Raw genomic sequence first — 22,190 nt, forward strand, 5'->3', positions numbered from 1 at the left:
CTCCCCGAGGCCCGTTTGCTTCCAAGGACGAGCCGTAACGGGGTAATGAGGTCTTTAGCCATCGTTTTTTCCACTGTCAGCGGTTAGAGCTAGAGGCTGCCATCCACGCAGCATGTAAAACCCTTAGCAGAGGTGTACCTAACGATACGTTTTCTTGTGTGTGTGGCGAAAGATCAAGGCCATAGGCCAGACTGAACTGAATGCAAGTAATCCAGAGGAAGTGTTACAGCTCGCGGCCCAGAGAAGAAAAAAGAAGTTTCTCCAAGCAATGGCAAAACTTTACTTCTAAGTTTCTAATGAAGGAATGACTTTTTTTGACTGGAAAATATTTTAGCTTTTTATTTTTAAACAATGTTAAAACAGTATTAAGATTAAATTTATACAATACATATGTACATATTTAAGTGGTGATGTTTTCTTCTTAGAATACTGCAACAATCATAGGAAAAAAATCTTATAAAACTATACAGAAGGCCTCACACCATATCGAGAATGGCTTAAATCTGTTGATTTCTTCAAAGGAAGAAAATATTTACATGTCAAGTGACAAGAGTAAAGTAGCAATTCAGTTAATTTTCTGATTAAATCCTGTGTCCAGGCTGAATGAAATAAGCATATTGAGATGCAATTATTTTATGCCCATCAATTTTTCTTGTGATTAAGTGCCCAGCTGCTTCCCCTACGTTCTTGGACTGAATCCTGCTTCACATATACGATTCTTTTTAGATTTGCATTTTCTAAAAGTTAGCATATAGTCGTTCCCCTCCTCTCCACACCAAAATGGCCTTTCAAGAACAGAATGCTACCATTTCACTACAAAGAACTGAATTTACTTTAGGAAGTTTTATGGAGGGATGACATCCTTGTTTCGATTACATGTGTAGAAACTTCCTTGTGACATCGTACACCATGAAAAAGGTTACCTTTTCATCAAAATAGGAGTCTCTCCCTTCCTAGCATTGAGGATTAGAAGGAATGTTTCCATTTGGTTTTGAGTAGTATCTCTGGGGCCCTGGCCCCAATAAAGGAACCCTTTTTATGGAAGGGGTTAGTATGGATGACTGGTGGCCTTTAAGCTTTTAAGGCCTCAAAGTCAAGAGAAGGTAAGAGGAAAAAAATATAATAATGGAAAATTCATGTTAGTTGCTAAACCTTGCATTTTTCAAACATAGTAAAAAAAATCAGATTGTAACAGCATCCTGTCCCAGCTGCATGTCATCTTAAACTTAGAACAATGTAAACAGATGCAATATTTGCTCAATAAATAACTAGCACCAACTATGAACTTGACAGTCTAAAAATTAGGCTCAGCTTTTTTGATTTTGACTGTTAACCAGCCCAAATGTCCATAAAAATTTAAAATTCCTAGTTTATCACAGTAAACTTAGCCTAACAAGATATAAAAACTTGCAGTGTGGTAGAAATGACTCCTGCCTGCTACCTTCCACTTTCCTTAAGTCTTGTAAACTGATCCAGTTTCCTATTTTTCAAGGACCCGATTACAGGTCGGTCCTTTAGCTGGTATTGCAGTGCAGTGTCTAAATTGGAAAAGACCATTGTAAAATTAAGTTTCGGTAAAGCTTTAGTAATCCAATCGGATCGGAGTCATTCTACCGTGATGTTAAAAAAAAATCCCTTGTTTCAGTCATCAGCTGCTGCAGTTATTCTCTAGTGTTTTGCTGGTGATTTTTCCGTGCTGGTCGGTGGGGTCATAATGCCGCCGTTACACACTGGTGATAACTGGCCTGCTTCGGTGAGAGCTGCTACATAGTTAACTTCATCCTATACAAGAGCAAAGAGGTTTTTGCGATTATTCTTCCGGTAAAGCAGCATAGAAAGTCAATCATATTCTGAGAATTTACTGTGTGCACAGCACTGTACTAAGTACTTGGGAGAGTACGGCACAAAATAACAGCATTGATGGACAAGTTCCCTACCCACAGCCACCTTACCATCTAGAGGGAGTTCTCATGCAATTCACTGTTTTTCTCAACCCTTTTCTTTACTGTCAGAACATATAACTCTAGGCATATACTGCTATTTCTACTAAGAGGAAAAGTAAGTACCCAGGGGACAATTTTAAAATTGTTTTACGGTGTTTGTTAAACGTGTACCATGCATCAGGCACTTTTAATAATAATAATAATAATGTTGGTATTTGTTAAGCACTTACTATGTGCCAAGCACTGTTCTAAGCACTGGGGTAGACACAGGGGAATCCGGTTGTCCCATGTGGGGCTCACAGTCAATCGCCATTTTTTACAGATGAGGTAACTGAGGCACCGAGAAGTTAAGTGACTTGCCCAAAGTCACACAGCTGACAAGTTTTCTAAGCGCTGGGGTGGGTACGAGTTAATCAGATCGGACACAGTCCCTATCTCAAATGGAGCTCATAGCCCTCCTCGTAAGCAGGAGGGAGGACAGGCATTGAATCCCCATTTGACAAATGAGGTAACTGAGGCAGAGAAATGAAGTGACTGGCTCAAATATCACACACCAAGCGAGTGGCTGGGTGGGGAGATTAGAACCCAGGTCCTCTGAGTGCCAGGCCTAGGATTTTTCATTCATTCAGTTAATTGTATTTATTAAAGCACTTACCATGTTCAGAGCACTGTATTAAGTGCTTGGGAAAGTACAACAACAAAGAGTGACATTCCCTGCCCACAGTGAGTTATTCGGGGGTGGGGGGAAGAAAGACGTCAATATAAATAGGCCACACAATTTCCCGTTGGTTGCCTAGTGGTTCAAGGTTGCTGAGGACACCTGATTTACTAACAGTCTCTAACTGGAATTGGGGTCTTGTTGTGGTAGCCATTAGCTCCCCAAGGCTCAGGGTTGAGCAGGGTTCTGGAGTGGAAAGGAGACTGCCGATGGCCCGGGTAACCCAAAACCACCACTCTGTCCTTTCTGCACCACAGAGGCCACAGGATCCCCAGCCTAAACTCTTCCCACCGTGACAGACACTAATCCTGTTGTAACAAGAGGTCAAACCTGAATCACCTTTGCTCCTCCTGGGGTTTCACTTTAACCTATTGGGTGAAATTTATGTGTCAGTCTTCATTTCTGATAGAGTATTAAAGGAAGTTGAAAGCCAGAAGACATTCTTTAGGACTTTTAAACCTATATTCTAACCTCTAATTTCTTTTGAGTTATTAAAATATTAAGTCATACCAGCATAGCCAAGTAATTTGTGTGGGTCTGAATATTATGCCTGTCTTCTACAGGAACCTTCTTAAAAGACTTTAGCTTCACAGGAGCAGCCCCTCTTACTACTTTGACAAAAGGTACCATCCAGTCTACGCATTCAGATATGTTTTCCCAGTCCAAACCTAGAAGAAAACAAGATGTAAAGGGGATTTATAATCTCTTATAATAGAAATATTCACTATTTCAAAGGCTGATGATAATTTTAAAATGTGTTGATTCCCATCTCAGAATTGGGGGTATGAACATGGTGCAGTTTGGCATTAAGAGTCAAAAACGAGAATACCAGTGCCACTGTGAATGTATAATGGCTAGTTTGCCAGATTAAAGTAAGGCACAGTGGGTGGGTGAAAATTCCATTTGATTTTGATATTGCCTCGTTTGTAGGGTAGAACATAGAAAAGTCTGCTTCATCCCCCAATTAAAAGCAAAAATAAGGCATTTAAATTCAAGTTGCAGTAGGATGAGGAACTGCTGTTTAGCATAAATTTTGCTTCAACTATCAGCCTAATTAATAGTGCTTTCTTTGGGATCTCAAATTAGAAAGAAAGGTATTACCTGAAGCTTTCTTAACTACTTCAATTGAGGTAAAATGGCACAAGGCAGCAGCAGCCAATATCCTATACTGGAACTCAAGTGAATCTAGAACTAGGATACACAGATCTAAAAGCTGCAAAATAAAAACATTGAATTCCAGTTAGTTTAGATCAAGGTTTCGAAGCTTCTGCTTCCAGAAAGAGAAAAGAAATTCCACCAGTTAGGTTAGTTTGGTTCACACTTTAAAAGTGTCAGAAAAATGCCGAGACGAGAGAGTGACATTTAATATAAAATCTGCCTTGCCTAGCTAAATATTCAGAAGTATAGGACCACCTTCCTAGCAAGACAGTTACTGCCCTTAAAAAAACAAACACCCTACAGTTAACAAAAGCTAAGCCATTTTTTCCCCTACCAAGCAAACTGCTCTGCTTTTCACACTTCATTGACTGACCATCCCAAGGGAGACTGACTGCAAATAGGGAACGTTTACCTCATTAAACTATCACATGGGGGTGGGAGATAGGGTAGATTATGTAAGAGACTCAATTAAATCAGTCTCTAGTTATCCCATTCCTCCATCTTAATCCTACACAAAAGCGTCTCATCACTACAAACAAACATTATAGTTAGAGTCCACCCTCGCTATGTCCTTTCTTGTTTCCTTCTACTTGAAAAAATTAAATTAGCTGCTACCTAGGGCAGTGTCTATTTTAAAAGAGTGGGTGGGAGAAAGGTTTAAGTAGGGATTAAGGGTAACCGACTAGGTTTTCAAAATTAGACTGATGGTTGAGATTACCTTGAGATTGTTCTGGGGGCTATTAGTCAATTATTCACCATTTTCATTTTCTGGATAAGAAAGAACAATCTCAAAAATTAAATTCCGTCGGACAACGCGGGTGAAACTTCAAGTAAATGAATAGGGCACACAACAAAAGGAGAGGCACAAATCAAATTAATGGTGCTCCATACAGAGGAATGGCATTTCCAGAGATGCTCTATATTATTCGGCCTCTAAATAAAATGAGTATCCGTTTCTCTTAACATATCAAAAGGCGAGATACAGAGAGGAGAAATTTAAATGAAAAATTTGTAAATGGACTGCCATGTACTGTACTGTTTCTTATTGTATTGTACTCTCCCAAGTGCTTAGTACAGTGCTCTGCACAAAGTAAGTGTTCAATAAATATGATTGGATGTTTACAAACATGATTGGTCTGCTTTCTGTGCATAATTTTTGTAACACTTGAAACAGAGATGGGGCTATTATATGGCAAGAAATGATTCTAACAACGAAAGAAGGGGAAACTGAAAATAAACGTAACCGGGCACTTGACATTAGGTATTTCACCTCGGTTGCACTCTCCTAAATGCCACACAAGTGGCTAACCTCATGGTCTCTAGCAGTCTTTTAAGAGCCAAATGGCTTTTCTGATTCAAAAGTACGTTTCTGGAGGAGCTTAAGTTGACAAAATACATCTGCACCCCTTAAATTGAGGTTGTTTTAGGAGATCATAAAAGAGGGAATATTCATCCTGAGCATTTTTCCAAATTGTGACCCATTTCCCTCTCTCCCTCCTCATCTTTCTATGTGAAAACACTGTCGTAGAACTCCAAAATGTGGCTTTCATTTGGCGCAATTTTATCCTTGGATGCTCTACTTCCGACGACTGGTACGGGTTAGCAGAATATACGTGCACAATATATGAAGCAATTCTTGTACCTGTGCTATTTGAATGAACTTTTCCTGAGAATACTGAGGTAAAAGAACTTTAGGAACATCTTTCAGAGCATCAACTTGGAGGAAGAGATTCAGCCAGGAGATGATGGTTACTGGACAGAGTTCCCATTTTAAAGCCTGTTGATAGAACACACAGTAAACTCTTGGATAAGAACCAATTCCATTCTCGCCTCACTTCCCCACAAGAATTACACCAGCTGTTTAGAGACTTGAAACAGATTCCTCTCACTTGCCTAATTACACGGTCATCATCATCTTGAGTACAGATAACTATCAGGTTTTAACATCACCGCTGGCCGGCTCCTCTCCATCGCAAATCAAAGAGTCCCAAATCTCTTTCTAGTACATTTCTAACCACTAAATTGACATTAAGGTGGCCACAAGATAACCAAAGATGGAATGCTTTGTCTGCTCCAATCTTGCAATCTAATAATGGTATTTACTGTGCTCTTATTGTGTGTAAAGTAATAATAATAACAATACCAACATTATTAAGCGCTTACTATGTGCCGAGCACTGTTCTAAGCGCTGGCGTAGACACAGGAGAATCAGGTTGTCCCACGTGGGGCTCACAGTCTTAATCCCCATTTTACATACAGATGAGGTAACTGAGGCACTGAGAAGTTAAATGACTTGCCCAAAGTCACTCAGCTGACAAGTGGCAGAGCCGGGATTCAAACCCATGACCTCTGACTCCAAAGCCCGTGCTCTTTCCACTGAGCCACGCTGCTTCTCAGTGGAGTACTGTACTGAGTGCTTGGGCAAATATAATACAACCGAGTTGGTAGATATGATCCCTACCCACTAGGAACTTATAGTCTAGAGGGAGACAGATACCAAATTAGATAGGGGAAATAGAGTATAAGGAGGAAGGAGTGAATAAAGGAAGCAAATCAGAGTGATGCAGAAGGGGGTGGGAAAGGAGGAAATAAGGGCTTAGTCAGAGAAGGTTTCTTGGAGAAGTTGTGCCTTAAATAAGACTTTTCACAGTGGAGAGAATAATTGTCAGATATGAAGAGGGAGGGAGTTTCCAGGCCAGAGGCAGGATGGGGGTGAGAGATCAGCAGTGAGAGAGATGAGATAAAGGAACAGTGATGGGTTGGTATGATGAGCAAAGTGTGCAGGCCAAGTTGTAGTAGGAAATGTAGGAGGGCACAAGGTGATTGAGTGCTTTAAAGCCTATGGTAAAGGGTTTGTTTGATGCAGAGGTGGATGAGCACCCACTGGAGGTTCTTGAAGAGTGGGAAAACATGACTGAACGATTCTGTGGAAAAATGATCTATCTGGGCAGCGGAGGGAAATAGGGACTGGACTGGGGAGAGACAGGAGGCAAGGGAGGTCAGCAAGGAGGCTGATAGAGTAATCAAGGCGAGATAGGGTAAATGCTTGGATTAACGCAGTAGCAGTTTGGATGGAGAGGAAAGGGTGGACTTTAGCAATGTTGTGCAACTTCAACTGACAGGATTTATGACAGATTGAATATGTGGTTTGAATGAGAGAGATGAGTCAAGGGCAATGTCAAGGTTACGGTCTTGTGAGACAGGGAGGATGATGGTGCTGTCTACAGTGATGGAAAGTCACGGGAAAGACAGGAGGTGAAAGGGGTAGAAGTGCCAGGCCTGAGGGAGGACGTAGGCAAAGAATCGGGAGGAGAATAGTGTTTGAGAAGCAGTGTGGCTCAGTGGAAAGAGCCTGGGCTTTGGAGTCAGAGGTTATGAGTTCGAATCCCAGCTTGGCCACTTGTCAGCTGTGTGACTGTGGGCAAGTCACTTCACTTCTCTGTGCCTCAGTTCCCTCATCTGGAAAATGGGGATGAAGACTGTGAGCCCCACATGGGACAACCTGATTCCCCTGTGTCTACCCCAGCGCTTAGAACAGTGATAATAATAATAATAATAATGTTGGTATTTGTTAAGCGCTTACTATGTGCCGAGCACTGTTCTAAGCGCTGGGGTAGACATAGGGGAATCAGGTTGTCCCACATGGGGGCTCACAGTCTTAATCCCCATTTTACAGATGAGGTAACTGAGGCCCAGAGAAGTTAAGTGACTTGCCCACAGTCACACAGCTGACAAGTGGCCGAGCCGGGATTTGAACTCATGACCTCTGACTCCAAAGCCCGCGCTCTTTCCACTGAGCCACGCTGCTTCTCTGCACATAGTAAGCGCTTAACAAATACCAACATTATTATTATTATTAATAGACAAGATAGAGGTACAGTGAGTAGGTTGGTATTAAAGAAGCAGAATGTGTGGGGTGGATTGTACTTTTCTACTGATCAGAGAGGTAAAGGAGAGAGAGAGCTGATTGCGTGCCTTAAAATCAATGGTAAGGACTTTCTGTTTGATGTGGACGTGGAGGGGAAATCACTGAAGATGTTTAAGGAGTGGGGAGACAAACAGTTTTTCAGAAAGATGATCTGGGCAGTAAAGTGAAGTAGAGAAACAACATGGCCTAGTATTTAGAGCATGGGCCTGAAGGACCTGAGATCTAATCCCAGCTTTGCCTCTGCTGTATGACCTCGGGCAAGTCATTTTACTACTCTAGGCCTTAGTTACCTCACCTGTAAAATGGAGATTAAGAATGTGAGCCCCACGTGGGTCAAGGACTGACTCCAACCTGATTAACTTGTAACCTCCCCCAATGGTTAGTACAGTGACTGGTTTATGGTAAGTGACTATTATAATAATGAAAAATAAAAGTATGGACTGGAGATGGGACAGGGAGGCGGCAGGAAGGTCAGCAAGGAGGCTGTTGCAGTAGTCAAGGCAGGAAACCATAAAATGCTTAAATCAGCATCACTGCAGTTGTTGATGGAGGGGATGGGGGAGATTCTAGATAGAAGGCAGAATCTACAGGATTGTATGCCAGATTGAATGTGTGGGCGGAATGAAGGAGATGAGTCGAGGTTAAGGGTTTTTTTTAAGAGAGGGACGGTTCTGGTGCTGTCTACAGTAATGGGAAAGTCAGTGGGAGGGCAGGGTTAGGGTGGGAAGATGAGGAGTGCTGTTTTGAACGTGTTAGGTTTGAGGTGTCAGTAGGATATCCAGGTAGAGATGTCCTGAAAGCAGGAAGAAATGTGAGACTGCAGGAGTGGCTGGCTTTAGAGTAATCCCCAACATTCGTGTCCCCCACTCTTGTCTGTAACATGCCGCTCAATACAAAAGCAATCTCCTCTCACCTCCAATCTACTCATTCCCCTCAGTCAGATATTTCTCATTTCTCTTTCACTACATCCCTAACCCTTAATGTACTTAAATTATTTGATATTTCTGCAAATATTGCTGTTTATGCATATCTTTTCTCCTATAATGAAATAAATTACCTGAGGGGAAAAAGGAATACGTAATCTTTACTATCTACTCTGGGAGCACTTGTAGTATGCTTATGATAAAAATATTTTGTGTATTTACCCCACCCTCATCCCCATTGCACTTATGTACATATCTATAATTTATATTAATGTGTCTACCCCTCTAGACTGTAAGCGTCTTGTGTCTACCAATTCTGTTGTTCTGTACTCTCCCTGGAGTTTAGTACAGTGCCCTGCACATAATAAGCACTCAGTACCATTTATTGAATGTGTAAACTTTAGATTATTTCCTTTAGATTATTCAGGAGCTGGTTTTCCAGTTTGATAGCTTCCCCATATTCCCCTCTTTGGCTATTTCACTTATTCCGAAAGGGAAAGGATTAGTGGTAAAAAGGTTAAACCTTTATGGGAAAGCAAATTGAAACTTGGCTAAAATGAAGATTGGGGATGATTGAGTCGTCACTGAATTCACTAATAGAAATTTCCCAGTCTAATCTCTAAAATTTACAATATCCATCTTATATTATTATTATTAATTTTATATACGCTAGGCTTTGTTCTAATCACTCGGGTAGATACAAATTAATCAGGTTGGATACAGTCCCTGTCCCACGTGTGTTTCAGTCTAGGTACAAGAGAGAAAAAAGGCACTGAACCCTCATTTTAAAGATGAGGAAATGGATCACAGCATCCATTTGGCAGAGCTGGGATTAAAACCAAGGTCCTCTGATTCCCAGGCCTGGGTCTTTTCCATTAGGCCTCACTGCTCCTCATATAAAATTCATAATATACACCACCACCACCAAGATTTTTCTCTCCAGAAGTCTGGACCTTTTTAATCTATAGATTAGTCAGCAGAAGTGGCATATGGTAGAGATGAGTTGCCCTTACTCAACGTGCCCGAATAATCAGGAGCAAAGAGACGGGACTCCCCAAGGGTTGAGCGAATGGGATGGGAGAAAGGAATGCCATCCCAAGGTTTCTCCAGAGGATAATTTCAAAAAGGTTGATGATGCACTACTGGCATGATGTTCAAATAGCCATTCTCACCCCGGCATGATCTGAAGTTTAAAAATGCCTGTTAATCAGTAGTACTTGAGTGCTCACCCTGTAAAGAGCACCATATGAAGTATGAATGCTGTCAGTTTTGAGTTTCCTAGTGGCGTTGGCAGGTGATGGGCTAGCATGTGGCATTAAAGCACTCAATCACCTTGCCCCCCCATCGCACTTCTCTCCTACTACAACCCAGCCCGCACACTTCGCTCCTCTAATGCTAACCTTCTTACTGAACCTCCATCTCGCCACCGACTGCTCATCCTCTGGCCTGGCCTGCCTCTGGCCTGGAATGGCCTCCCTCCTCATATCCGACAGATAGTCTCCCTGCCTTCCAAGCCTTACTGAAGGCACATCTCTCCTCCCCGAGCCCTTCCCTGACTTAGCCTCTCCTTTCCTCTTCTCTCGCTCCCTTCTGCATCACCCTGACTTGCCCCCTTTATTCATCCCCCTCTTCCAGCCCCACAGCACTTATGTACCCACCTGGAATGTATTCACTGTTACTAATATCAGTCTCCCACCCGCCCTCTATAAGCTCATTGTGGTCAGAGAATGTATCTTGTTTATTGTTAAACTGTACTTTCCCAAGCACTCCGTATGGTACTCTGCACACATACTGGGCATGTCACCACCCCCTCAAAGACCTCCAGTGGTTGCCTATCAACCTCCATATCACAAAAACTCCTCACTATTGACTTCAAAGCTCTCCATCACCTTGCCCCTTCCCAGCCCATACATGCCACTCCTCTGGTGCTAGCCTTCTCACTGTGCCTCCATCTCACTTGTCCCTACACTCAACCCCTGGCCCATGTCCTACCTCTGGCCTGGGAAGCCCTCCCTCTTCAAATCCGCCAATAACTCCCCCCTCTTCAAAAGGCGACTCACCTCCTCCAAGAGGCCTTCTCCGACTAAGCCCCCCTTTTCCTCAGTTCCCCCTCCCCTCCCTGACTCACTCCCTTTGCTTTATCTCCTTCTCCCCACCCCACAGCCCTGTGTGAATATGTAATTCTTCTTCTACTAATGCCTGTTTACTTGTTTTGATGTGTGTGTGTGTATATATATATATATGTATATAAATATAATTCTCTATTTCTATTGATGCCTTTTTACTTGTTTTGTTGTCTGTCTCCCCCCTTCTAGACTGTAAGGTCGGTGTGGGCAGGGATTGTCTGTCTCTATTACTGAACTGTACTTTCCAAGTGCTTAGTACAATGCTCCGTATACAGTAAGCACTCAACACAACTGAATGTAAGCACTCAGTAAATACCAATGACTGACTGACGCTGATAGTAGGAAGGTACCCTGCATGTTTATATACAAAAGGGATTGGCATGTTGTGGGAAAGTGGATTCCTAAGTGATACATAAGTCAGTTGACTGAGAGGTTGCCAAATTAAGAAAGTCACCTAATTATGGAATCTATGCATGTGCAGGCCAGTGAGGAGTCCTGTTAAGGGTAGGGATTGTCTCTATTACTGAATTGCATTTTCTAAGAGCTTGTCTGTATATGTATAGCCAATATTACTGGAGGCAAGGAAAATAATCAATTCAAGTGTCAGGGTTGAACTATGGAAGAAATGAGAAACATGGATGTTGACGGACAAGCCCAGTGTCACCAACTTGGACTAAAGGTTCCTAGCCCACAGCAACCCAGCAGCCCTGGCCTAGTGTGTGCATCAGACATGGGTTGATTAAAGCAGCACGCCCCTGATAAAATCAAGGAAACTGAGGACATGGCAAATAAGCCCCTCACCGACCTCAACCCCTCCCAAAAAAGGAAAGGCACCTGGTCTTTTCCCTCAAAGTTATCACCATTTTCCACCTTGTTAGTGGGACCCACAGAAGTCCTGAACCTCCATGTTACTGGGGTTCTGGGATTTGGGAGGAGTTCTGATTTGTACCAGGGCACCTCCCTCCTCTCCATCAACAGTATTTATTCATTCGATCATATTTATTAAGTGCTTACTATGTGCAGAGCACTGTACTAAGCACTTGGGAGAGTACAATGCCACAATAGACACATTCTCTGCCCACAGTGAGCTTACAGTCTATAAAGGAAGATAGATGTTAAAATAAATAAAATTACAGCTATGTACATAAGTGCTGTGGGGACAGGAGGGGAGGAGGGAAGAACAAAGAGAGCAAGCAAGTCAGGGTGATGCAGAAGGAAGTGGGAGAAGAGGAAAGGTGGGGGCTTAGTCAGGGAAGGCCTCCTGGAGGAGATATGCCTTCAATAAGTAAGAACCTATTGCATATGGGTATTATATAAAGCACTGTGGAGAGTATAATGCGGTGAGATGACATGATCTTAGCCCTCAAGCAGTAGTAAGACCATTTATTGAGCACCCACTAGATGTACAGAGTGATTGGAATTTACAAAATAAGGTAGTGTCACATACCTGGCCCCTAAAGAGCTCATACTCTAATGGAGGAGACAAAAATATTTACCAAAAAAGTAACATGTATACATAATTGTAGATCGTGATACTAGTACTAGAGAGATGGAGTGCAGATAGCTCTAGGAGTTTTCATTCTAATTGAGAAGGCAGATTGAGAATAAATTACTATTAGGAAAAAGAATGGAAAGATAAATGAGTTAGTGTTTAAAGAGTAGAATATGTAATTTGTTACATATAAAAAGGACTACAGTGGCTGTGAGTACACATAAGTAGATAGAGAAGTAGTGTGGCATGGTGGATAGAGTATGGGCCTGAGAGTCAGAAAGTCAAAAATGTGTAAAAAGAAGTCACCCTTGTTGATAGTCTTATTGCTTCATTGGTTTGTCTTTCACCACTGAGAGACTCCTTGATTATTAGTAAATTGTATTAGCCAGTAAACTCACTAAAATGTATTGTACTTCACTTTGCCAGATCAGAATCAATTATGCTTACTAAAGATAAACTATTACTTCCATATACTTATGATTCCCATCATAGTGTATCTGATCTAGCCTCCTCATCTATTCAACAAAGACTTATTTACAGAGCTCTGATGAGCACCGTGATATAAAGAAAAAAAAAAAGGTACATTACCTTTAATATAATGAGTTCCATCCTTAGGATATCTTCTTCACTGCAGGCACCATCAGTCACATAAGCAAACTCCTGAAGTTTAGGAGCATAGATTTCCTTTAGAGAGAACCAATTTTATGTTTAAGACATTTTGGATGTTCTCATCTATAAAAATCAGCAGTTCCACAGGATACATTTAAAAAGTGTTTTATTATCTTTTAAAAATCTATGCTACTAAAGAGAGACAGGAACCCAGTTTTCAGAACACTTTTCAATCAATTCAGGGTATTTATCGTGCACAGAACACTGTACTAGCCCCTTGGGAGAGAACACTACAGCAGAGTTGCTAATCACGCTTCCTGCCCACACTCCAGAGGGAAAGACCTCTTCTCTATATTCTAGAGACGCAACATGGCTTAGTGGATTCTAATCCTGGCTCTGCCACTTGCCTGCTGTGTGACCGTGAGCAAGTCACTTCACTGTACCTCAATTACTTCATCTGCAAAATGGAGATTAAGACTTTGAGCTCCATGTGGGGCATGGACTGTGTCCAACCTGATTATCTACTCCAGCACCTAGTACAGTTCCTGGCACATTATAAGCACTTAACAAATACCATTAAAAAAAGTCATTAAAACAAGTTATAGATAGGGGAATGGCAGGGAATAAGGATATGTACAAGAGTGCTGTGGAGCTGGGGTGAGTATCAAGTGCTTAAGGGGTTTTGATACAAGTGTGAAGGACCCATAAGAGGGAGGGACCAAGGCTAAATAGACTAAGCTCATTGTAGGCAGGGAATTTGTCTTATTGTTCTACTGTACTCTCCCAAGGACTTAGTACAGTGCTCTGTACACAGTAAGTGCTCAATAAATACGATTGAATGAATGGAAAGCCTCTCAGAGGAGATGTGCTATCAGTAGGGCTGCGGAAGTGGGGAAGATGTGGCCTGTTGTATGAGTGCGGATTAAGTTCCAGAACAGAGAGAAGATGTGGGCAAAGGGTTGACGGTGAGACTGAGGTACAGAGAGTAGATTGGCATTAGAGGAGCGAAGAGCATGGGTTGGGTTGTAGTGGGGGCGGGGGGAGAGCTGATTGAGTGCCTTAAAGCTGACGGTAAGGAGTTTTTACTTGATGCAGAGGTATAGAGCCAGCCACCGGAGGTTTTTGAGGAGTGGGAAGATGTCGACTGAACGTTTTTTAGGAAAATGATCCGTGAAGCAGAGTGAAGTAAGGACCAGAGCAGGAGAGACAGGAGGCAGGGAGGTCAGCGAGGAGGCTGATAAAGTAATCAAGGTGGGATAGAACAAGTGCTTGGATTATCATAGCAATAATTTGGAGGGAAAGGGCAGACTCTAGAGATGCTATTAAGGGAGAATCAACAGAATTTGGCAACCAACTGAATGAGTGGGTTGAATGAGAAAGATGAGAAGGAGAGGTCAGAGCTGGAAAGATAGATGTGGGGATCATCCCCACAGAGATGGTACTTGAAGTGAAAGAAGTGAATGAAATGTCTTTGAGAGCAGAGCGAGTGGAAATGGAGAATAGAAGAGGACCCAGAACTGAGCCTTGACAGGCACCCAGAGGGGGTGGGAGGCAGAGGAGGAGCAGGTAAGACACAGAGAAGGAGTAGCCAGAAAGGTAGAAGTGGCCAGAAAGATTGGTGTCAGTGACACCAAGATTTGAATGTGTTTCCACGAGAAGAAGGTGGTTCAGCGTCCAAGGCAGCTGAAAGGTTGGAGGATTAGGGTGGAGTAGAGGTGACTGAATTTGGCAAGGAGGAGGTCATTGGTGACTTTAGAGAGGTTGCTGTCTATGGAATAAAGGGGGAAGAAGACAGATTGGGGGGTGGGGGACGGTCAAGGAGAGAACTGTACCAGAGGAAGGAGACTGAATTTAAACATTTCACTTAAGAAGCCTAGAAAGGAACGGAAGGAGGGAGACGGACAATAACTGGAAGGTGCCATGAGGATCTCAAGAGGGTTTTTAAGGGCTAGGGGATACACGGGCGTGTTTGAAAACAGTGGGGAAGGAGCCATTGGAAAGTGAGTGGTTGAAGATGGAAGTCTGAGGGACAATAATAATTATGGTATTTGTTAAGGGCTTACTATGTTCCAGGCAGTGTTATTAAGTTCTGGGGAGGTTACAAGCAAATTGGGTAGGACACAGTCCCTGTCCCAAATGGGCCTCACAGTCTCAATCCCCATTTTACAGATAAGGTAACAGGCGGAAAGAAGTGAAGCGACTTGCCCAAGGTCACCCAACAGACTTGTGGCAGAGCCGAGAAAAGGGAGGCAGGCGTCATGATGAGGCATGAGGAGATGGAGTGGAGGGGGCCGAATTTGAGAAGAGATGGGAGATCTCTTCGAGATACCAGTCAGAGAGTGGCAGGAGGAGGGCGAGCAATACGCTGAGAATCAGGAGAGTTAGCTCATTGAGGGCAGAGAATATGTCTGTACATTTTAATGTACTCTGCCAAACGCTTAGTACAATACTCTGCACAGTAAGTGTTCAGGAAATACGAAGAAATGAATGAGAGCTGGGTTCCAATCTGATTATCCTGCTGGACTATGCCACTAGTAACGAAGAGCCACCAATAGCATTCCCTGGGCTGGGGGCAGGGGGGAGAACATCACAGCACTTACCTCTAATTTGGAAGCAATAAATAATGAGGTAATTCCTATGAGTTGAAGCATATTTTTGTTTATGTTCTTTTGTGTCGACATGAATCTATCAAAGAAATCCTGAGCAAGGTAAAATGTTTCTCTGTGAAGTGTGTATACTTCACATACCTAAAATAGGATGAAAACATTGCTTAAAATAATCTTCCAAGAGAAGGAAAAAAGTCACATGAATGCATATTGTGAATTGGAGTACTATTTTCTCCTTCCATATAAGTGTTTAGATAGTTAATGCATAAAAAATATCAATTGCTGGTATAACAACCACAAAATTGTGGTCCTTGTTTCAAAAGTGTTTTTGATTATTAAAATGTACACCCTTAAAAGAAGTCTCTGGGAAGATACATAAACCAACCCAATTATTCATGCTGATGGGGAACTGGGACAATATGGATAATTAAAATTAAAGTTCTGGATTATTTATTTCAATCTTCCTGTCTCTACCAGAGCTGCTAAGAAGCAATAGTTTTGACCCCCATCTCTGGTCCAAAGTCAAAATGAGGGACTTCAAAACGTTTGTCTTGAACGTGTTTGGTTAATAAGGCAAAAATGCATTTTGTCAGCTTTGGATACACACACCGAAGTGAATCTACATATACGCACCTCTAAAAGCCAGTCCAGTAGTATCGACCTCATTTGTGGCTCTAAATCGGAATGCAGGTCTTCAAAATGCTTGTCGTGAACATATTTGGTCTCTTTATTTAACAGGTTTAGCCAGACATCATTAGAACATCCCCAGCTGTAAAACCAAGCAAAAAGAAACTGAGATTAAAATATAGTGATTTTAAAACGCCTCCTCACAACTGTTCTTTAATCACATGCCATAAAGTTTTTGAAGAAGGATAGCGCGAGGGCTGAAAGTGCAAAGTTTAAAGTTGACACCAGGAACTAAGTGAGGCAGACAGGTACAAATGCATTCTCTCCTAAATCCCATCCAGATACATCCCCCTACTACCACTTCGGTGGTTCTCACCGCTCCCCTTGAGGTACCTACCCTTACTTCTTTCTTCCTTCCTAAAATGTATTTTAATGTATGTCTTCCCAGCTGGACTTGAGAATTCCTAAAGGGCAGGGATCACGTCTACTAATTGCATTGATTATTAGAAACAGTGACATGCAAATGATGCCCTTGGTGACCTGAAAGGAGGAGATGAACCCCTAAAGAAGTGAGTTGGGCCACGATTCGAATGTGTTTCCATGAGAAGGTGGTTTACAGTGTCCGAGGCAGCTGAGAGGTTGGAAGATTAGGATGGAGTAGAGATCAAGGGATCTGACAAGAAGGAGGTCACTGGTGACCTTAGAGAGGGCAGTGCTGGATGAACTGGCTGGAGTTCAGCTGCGGAATATCAAAAGGGACCTGAAACAAGTGGGCCAGAGACTGTAAGCTCATTGTGGGCAGGGAATGTGTGTTCATTGTTATCTCTTACTCTCCCAAGCATTTAGTACAGTGTTCCACACAGCACTCGAAAAATACAATTGAATAAATGAAGGAAGAGCAAGGGAAAGGAATGAGAATGGGACCCTCCCTCCCTCCCCAGCCAAGAAATCCCACCTTTCACCATGGCCATAACCACCACTCCTCCAAACCCCACATCCAAGATAATAATTTAATTTTAAAAAAAAAAATTCAGAACTGGTTAGGACCCTACCAGGAAATAGCCCACCATTCCATGTTATTTCCAGTTATTTCTTAACTTGGCTTGAGGGGGAAGGAGAGGGGACTCCTCCCAGATCAGGTCCCCACAAACACTGTTCAAATCTACAACTGGGATAAGCCAAGAACTGCCTTCATTTTGAACCAAGTAAAACCCGGATGACTGTTCTAGCATCTACTCCTTATGTTACCCTCCTAGCCAAAACAGAGACACAAGTACAATAGTAAAGTCCTTTAAAACACAATCATCAGGACAAAGTTACAGTATTGTCAAGTGCCACAGCCAAACGGGAACAGAAATAAATACCCTCTAAAATAACTTACCTCTTACGGAATTGCCATCGAGAACAAAAACAACAACAAAAAAATCAAACTAGCAAGCAATCGTATTGTCAGTGACTTAAAGCGTTTATTGGTTGGGCCCGGGGAGGTGGGGGTAAGTTAAAGAAAATAACTTACCTTAAGTCAGGTAAAGGTGAGGGATTTATGAAGAGATTTTTAAACCGATAATTGGTGAATCTAGAGAAGTCACTGGTGACTGTTTCTTTATGTGGCGTTTCAATTATGATGCAAGGACTGATACCTCCAGTCAACATAGATGGCCAACAACTCTGTCATTTAGAAGGAAATAAAAATTGCATCACTGCTGTTCATTTTATTCAAAATAACCTGCTGCCCTGATGAAAAAATGGAAGCTTTTCTAGAATGCTGTAATTAAATGTACTTCTATTTCATGGAACTGAGTGCCATAGTAAGGAAGCTTTGCATAGCGTTTTAAGTCTCAAATTTGATTTTCATTTAAAAAAAAAAGTGGACCAATTCAGAACCCCACAGAGTTACTAATCTGATATGGGGGAAAAAACAAACAAACAAAAAAACCCCATCAGGCAGGTGACCACAGTTCAAACAATTAAACGGATATTTGGGGAGGGAAAGAAGAGAGGGAGCATGAACACCAATGTACTTTCCCAGCTAAAACAGATCCATCCTTTATGATATCAAGTTATTGTTCAAAAAAGTTGTTGATTCCCCTTACCTCCCACCACCTCATTTGAGAGATAGCCCCCCCCCCCTTTTTTTTTTTTTTTTTTAATAAAATCTATTGCCCAGCTAAAGCTTATTTTAGGGATATGGGCCAGGGACCCTTCAAAGCCTCAGAAAATGTTGAAAATGGGACAACCGATAAGAGAGTTGTCTAGTTTCTGTCCAGGGGGGTGGCTTCGGAAGGGAGTGGGGGAGTTTTTTAAAAGAAATAAATTACAGAAGACAATGAAGGCTCTGGAGAATCCACAGATAGGAAGGCGAGTTGGGTACAAAGCTGATCCCAGGTGCCAGGCTGCCAGGGGACCCTGGGCTCCGGTTAGGGAGGGAACAAAGAGCAGTATATCCGACAGGATTAGGCGGGCCCTGGGCGCGCCAGGCGGCTCCGAGAGGGAGGGATTTACAAAGAGGAACCAGCTGCTTGGACAGGCTAAACTTACTCTGCAGCAGCAGCCAAAGCAGCAGGGGCAGCCCTGGCTGCAACATTCAGACGCACGCTCGGAAGGGCCCGAAGGTCGGAGCCCCCTCTCCCGACCTCTAGGCGGCCTTTAGAGGTCAAAATGTCAAAGGGGCCCTTCCCCCCAGGCAGCCAGCCCTGCCCCATACTCAACACAGTGCTTTTCACCTATGTCTCCTCCCCCACCCCCGTTGGTTGCCCAATTCTGCATTACCCGAATTTCATACTGGTGCCTCTTGCTGACTTTGTCGTCTTTCCTTTTCTTGGCATCCTGAACATCGTGAAGAAAGTAGTCATAAATAATATATGCAAATCGGAACAAGTGTGGTGGGGAGGGGAAGGGGGGTAGAGCGGAGGGAGTAGGGGGAGGGACAGAGGGAAAGGGAGGGCTCAGCCTGGGAAGGCCTCCTGGAGGAGGTGAGGTATGAAACAGCCCTGGTTTAGGGGTGGCTACCCCCAAAGTGGCCAGATGGGCACCTCTACGGGTCCATCAGCTCCCCTTCCCCCCCCACCAAGTGGCCAGGTAGGTAACAGTTAGCTTTCCCTTTTGCTTTTTTCCCCCCCTCCCCAATTATTTCTCGGCTCACCTGGATCGGTTTTCTCTTCCTCGTTTGGAGGAGCTGAAGTTCTTGGAGGGATTCCCCCTGGCTGGGCTGGGGCTGCTGCTTGGCTTGCAGTCGGCAACTAGATCGGGGGAGGGAGGGGAGGGCAAGAAAAGTCTTTTAATTCTTCCGATTTTCTGCTGTCGTGAGGCTAAAAGCATTCCACCCCCCCCCCCCCAAAAAAAAAAGCACACCCATAACGTTACCTGCGTCTTGACATTCTCCCGTTAGAATGGTTGGCCACCTCTGTAGAAGGGGGGGGGAGGGGGGAGAAAGAAAGCCAAATTTTCAGTCCATATCCGGACCCGACAAGCCCCAAAGAGCTGCACTGGGGGAACACAACGTCCAGCAGAGTGCCAGAGCCGCGTCGCACCGTGAGAACACAATTAAGGTCGCTGTGTGCACCGTATTAAACTCTACTTTCTTAACCAAGGAAGCAAGCCGGCCTGGCATCCGTCCCCGGGGTGCCTTCCTTAGCCCCTCCAGGATGCTCGGGGATGGATAAGTAGCGATTATTTGTTCCTCGGGCGGGGGAGGTCACCTTTCGGGACCCAGAAGGGGGTGGTTATGGAAAATGCAGCGCTCAGTACAGTGCTCGGCACCTAGTGGCGCTCCCTACTGACTCCTCCCTCCCCCTTCCCCTTTCTCCCGCCCTCTGCTCTTCCCCTCCCCACAGCACTGCGCATATTGGTAGAGATTATTCCTCTATCTTGCCCACGCTATGAATCTATTTCTCTTGACGCTCTCCATACCTGACTACTTTTCTGTCACCCCCTTCTAGACTGGGAACCCCTGGTGGGGGCCGGTGTCTCATCCTGAACTGTCCAGCCCCAGCGCTCAGCCCAGTGCTCTGCACACCGTGGGCGCTGCATAAATACGAAGGGAGGTTTCGTTGTCCGTCTCCCCCTTTTTCACCCTTTTGGGGGGGGGGGGCGGTCCCATTCCGGGGGGCTGAGTCCAGCGCTCCGCGCACAGTCATTGCTCCATAAATAGGACTGTGCTCGAATAAATAGGATCGAATGAAGGGAGGGAAATGAGGGCGGGTTCCCCTCCCCCAGGTGGATGTCCCCCTTCCCTCCCCCCCCCCTCCATGCGTCTGGTTGGAAGGGGGACTGACCGGTCCTTTTTTCAAACCCCCCAAGGAGGGGCAGGAGGACGTTGGCAGGCCCGGGCAGCCTCCCGGCGGGTGGCAGGGCTCAAGGTCGGGGGTCTCCATCCTCCCCCACCCCAGCTGGGGGCTGGAGGAGGAGGAGGGGGCTGGAGAAGCCGGTTCCGCGCCAATTTGGAGGGCGGCAGGGGCGGGGAAGCGAGGGGAGGAGCAGCGGGAGAAGCGCGGGGCTGAGCTCCCTCCCCTCCGGGCCCTCCCTGCCCTCCATCCTGGGGGGGAACGAAATTAGGGGGGGGGGGGGATCTCTCCACCGAGGGGGTGCCAACCACACCCGCCCCTCGATTCTATTTCTCGTCATTCCGTGGCCTGGCTTTTGTCCCTCCGTCCCCGATGAGCCCGGGACCGTCCCGGTGTCTCCACGACCCGATTGTCCAGTCCGAGCGCTCAGCACCACCGAGCCGCTCCCTCAATCCTCCCGGACGGATCCCGCGGCCGCATCCGAGGGGGCGTTTTCGGCACCCAGCGGGCGCTCCATCCATGCTCCCCAGGGAAGGGATGCGGCTCCACGGCCGGGACGGAGCTTCAGCGGGCGTTTGGCCCAGCGCTCCGCACACAGTGGGAGCAGCGGCAGCAGGGCCAGTCCTGCCTCCATCCATCCCCCCCCTCTGCCAGGCCTGCAGAGAAGCAGGCGGGCAGCAGGTTCCTCGTCTTTCCCGCCGTCCTGGAGCGAGGGGAGGGGGGGGGGGGGGAAATGGAGGAGCGGAGGCCGCGCCCCCCCGCCACCCCACTCACCTCGCCGGCCGCCGCTCAACTCTCAGCTGGCGCCGGCGCCAACCCCTTATATACCCCCCTTCCCGCGCATGCGCCCCGGCCTGACACCTCTGGCCGGCGCGTGCCCCGAGGCCCCGCCCCCTGGGCCCGCGCGCCCCTCGGGCGCCGCCCCCTGGGCCCGCGCGCCCCTCGGGCCCCGCCCCCTGGGCCCGCGCGCCCCTCGGGCCCCGCCCCCTGAGCCCGCGCGCCCCTCGGGCCCCGCCCCCTGAGCCCGCGCGCCCCTCGGGCCCCGCCCCCTGAGCCCGCGCGCCCCTCGGGCCCCGCCCCCTGAGCCCGCGCGCCCCTCGGGCCCCGCCCCCTGAGCCCGCGCGCCCCTCGGGCCCCGCCCCCTGGGCCCGCGCGCCCCTCGGGCCCCGCCCCCTGGGCCCGCGCGCCCCTCGGGCCCCGCCCCCTGAGCCCGCGCGCCCCTCGCCGCCCGCGCGCCCCTCGCCGCCCCAGCGCGCGCGCCTCCCCCTCCCCCCATCGTTAGAACGTTGATGTGGCTGAAGGGCGAATGTTCTCATCGTAACCGAATTATAATAAAAACAGATCATCCTAATGTCGGTGTTGGTGAAAGGTTGACTTCTGTGCCGAGCCCTGGGCTAAGCGCTGGGGGAGGCCCCAGGGGCATGAGGTGGGCCCACGTGAGGCTCCCAGGCTTCCTTCCCCATTTGACAGAGGAGGGAACTGAGGCCCAGAGAAGAAGAAGAAGAAGAATGTTGGGATTTAGGCGCTGACTGTGTGCTAGAGCGCCGTTCTAAGCGCTGGGGGGAGATCCAGGGGCATCAGGTGGGCCCACGTGAGGCTCCCAGGCTTCATCCCCATTTGACAGATGAGGGAACTGAGGCCCAGAGAAGAAGAAGAATGTTGGGATTTGTGAAGGGCTTACTAGGTGCAGAGCCCTGTTCTAAGCGCTGGGGGAGATCCAGGGGCATCAGATTGGCCCACATGAGGCTCACAGGCTTCACCCCCGTTTTAATAATGT

At 45.8% G+C, this 22,190-nt stretch overlaps 2 protein-coding genes across 3 annotated transcripts in view; one reads left to right on the forward strand and one right to left on the reverse strand.

The window, feature by feature from the left end:
* The window catches only part of INTS8 (integrator complex subunit 8), a 59,243-nt gene extending 58,848 nt beyond the window's left edge, over positions 1-395 (forward strand). For both annotated transcript variants that reach the window (XM_029062194.1, XM_029062195.1), the window contains exon 27: positions 173-395. In XM_029062194.1, coding sequence (XP_028918027.1) covers positions 173-289 — 117 coding nt within the window. In that variant the 3' untranslated portion in view covers positions 290-395. The remainder of the gene's footprint in view (positions 1-172) is intronic.
* Positions 313-21,205, reverse strand: CCNE2 (cyclin E2). Its single transcript, XM_029062196.2, has 12 exons — positions 21,188-21,205; positions 19,494-19,533; positions 19,273-19,369; positions 18,900-18,956; positions 17,647-17,798; positions 16,137-16,272; positions 15,498-15,644; positions 12,877-12,972; positions 5,462-5,596; positions 3,763-3,874; positions 3,172-3,329; positions 313-1,782 (listed from the first exon to the last, which is right to left on the reverse strand). The coding sequence occupies exons 2-12, from the start codon at positions 19,505-19,507 to the stop codon at positions 1,669-1,671; spliced, it is 1,218 nt and encodes a 405-aa protein (XP_028918029.1). The 5' UTR covers positions 19,508-19,533; positions 21,188-21,205; the 3' UTR covers positions 313-1,668.
* Positions 21,206-22,190: the final 985 nt, after the last annotated feature.

The sequence above is a fragment of the Ornithorhynchus anatinus genome, chromosome 4 (genome assembly GCF_004115215.2).
Source record: "Ornithorhynchus anatinus isolate Pmale09 chromosome 4, mOrnAna1.pri.v4, whole genome shotgun sequence".
In the NCBI taxonomy this organism is placed as follows: Eukaryota; Metazoa; Chordata; class Mammalia; order Monotremata; family Ornithorhynchidae; genus Ornithorhynchus; species Ornithorhynchus anatinus.

Excerpts from the sequence above, each read along its gene's own strand:
- CCNE2 (XM_029062196.2), bottom strand. Across the intron at positions 16,273-17,646 it reads TCACCTTTACCTGACTTAAG|CTGGGGATGTTCTAATGATG; the intron begins GTAAGTTATTTT and ends TTGGTTTTACAG. Across the intron at positions 3,875-5,461 it reads AGTTCATTCAAATAGCACAG|CTTTTAGATCTGTGTATCCT; the intron begins GTACAAGAATTG and ends TTTATTTTGCAG.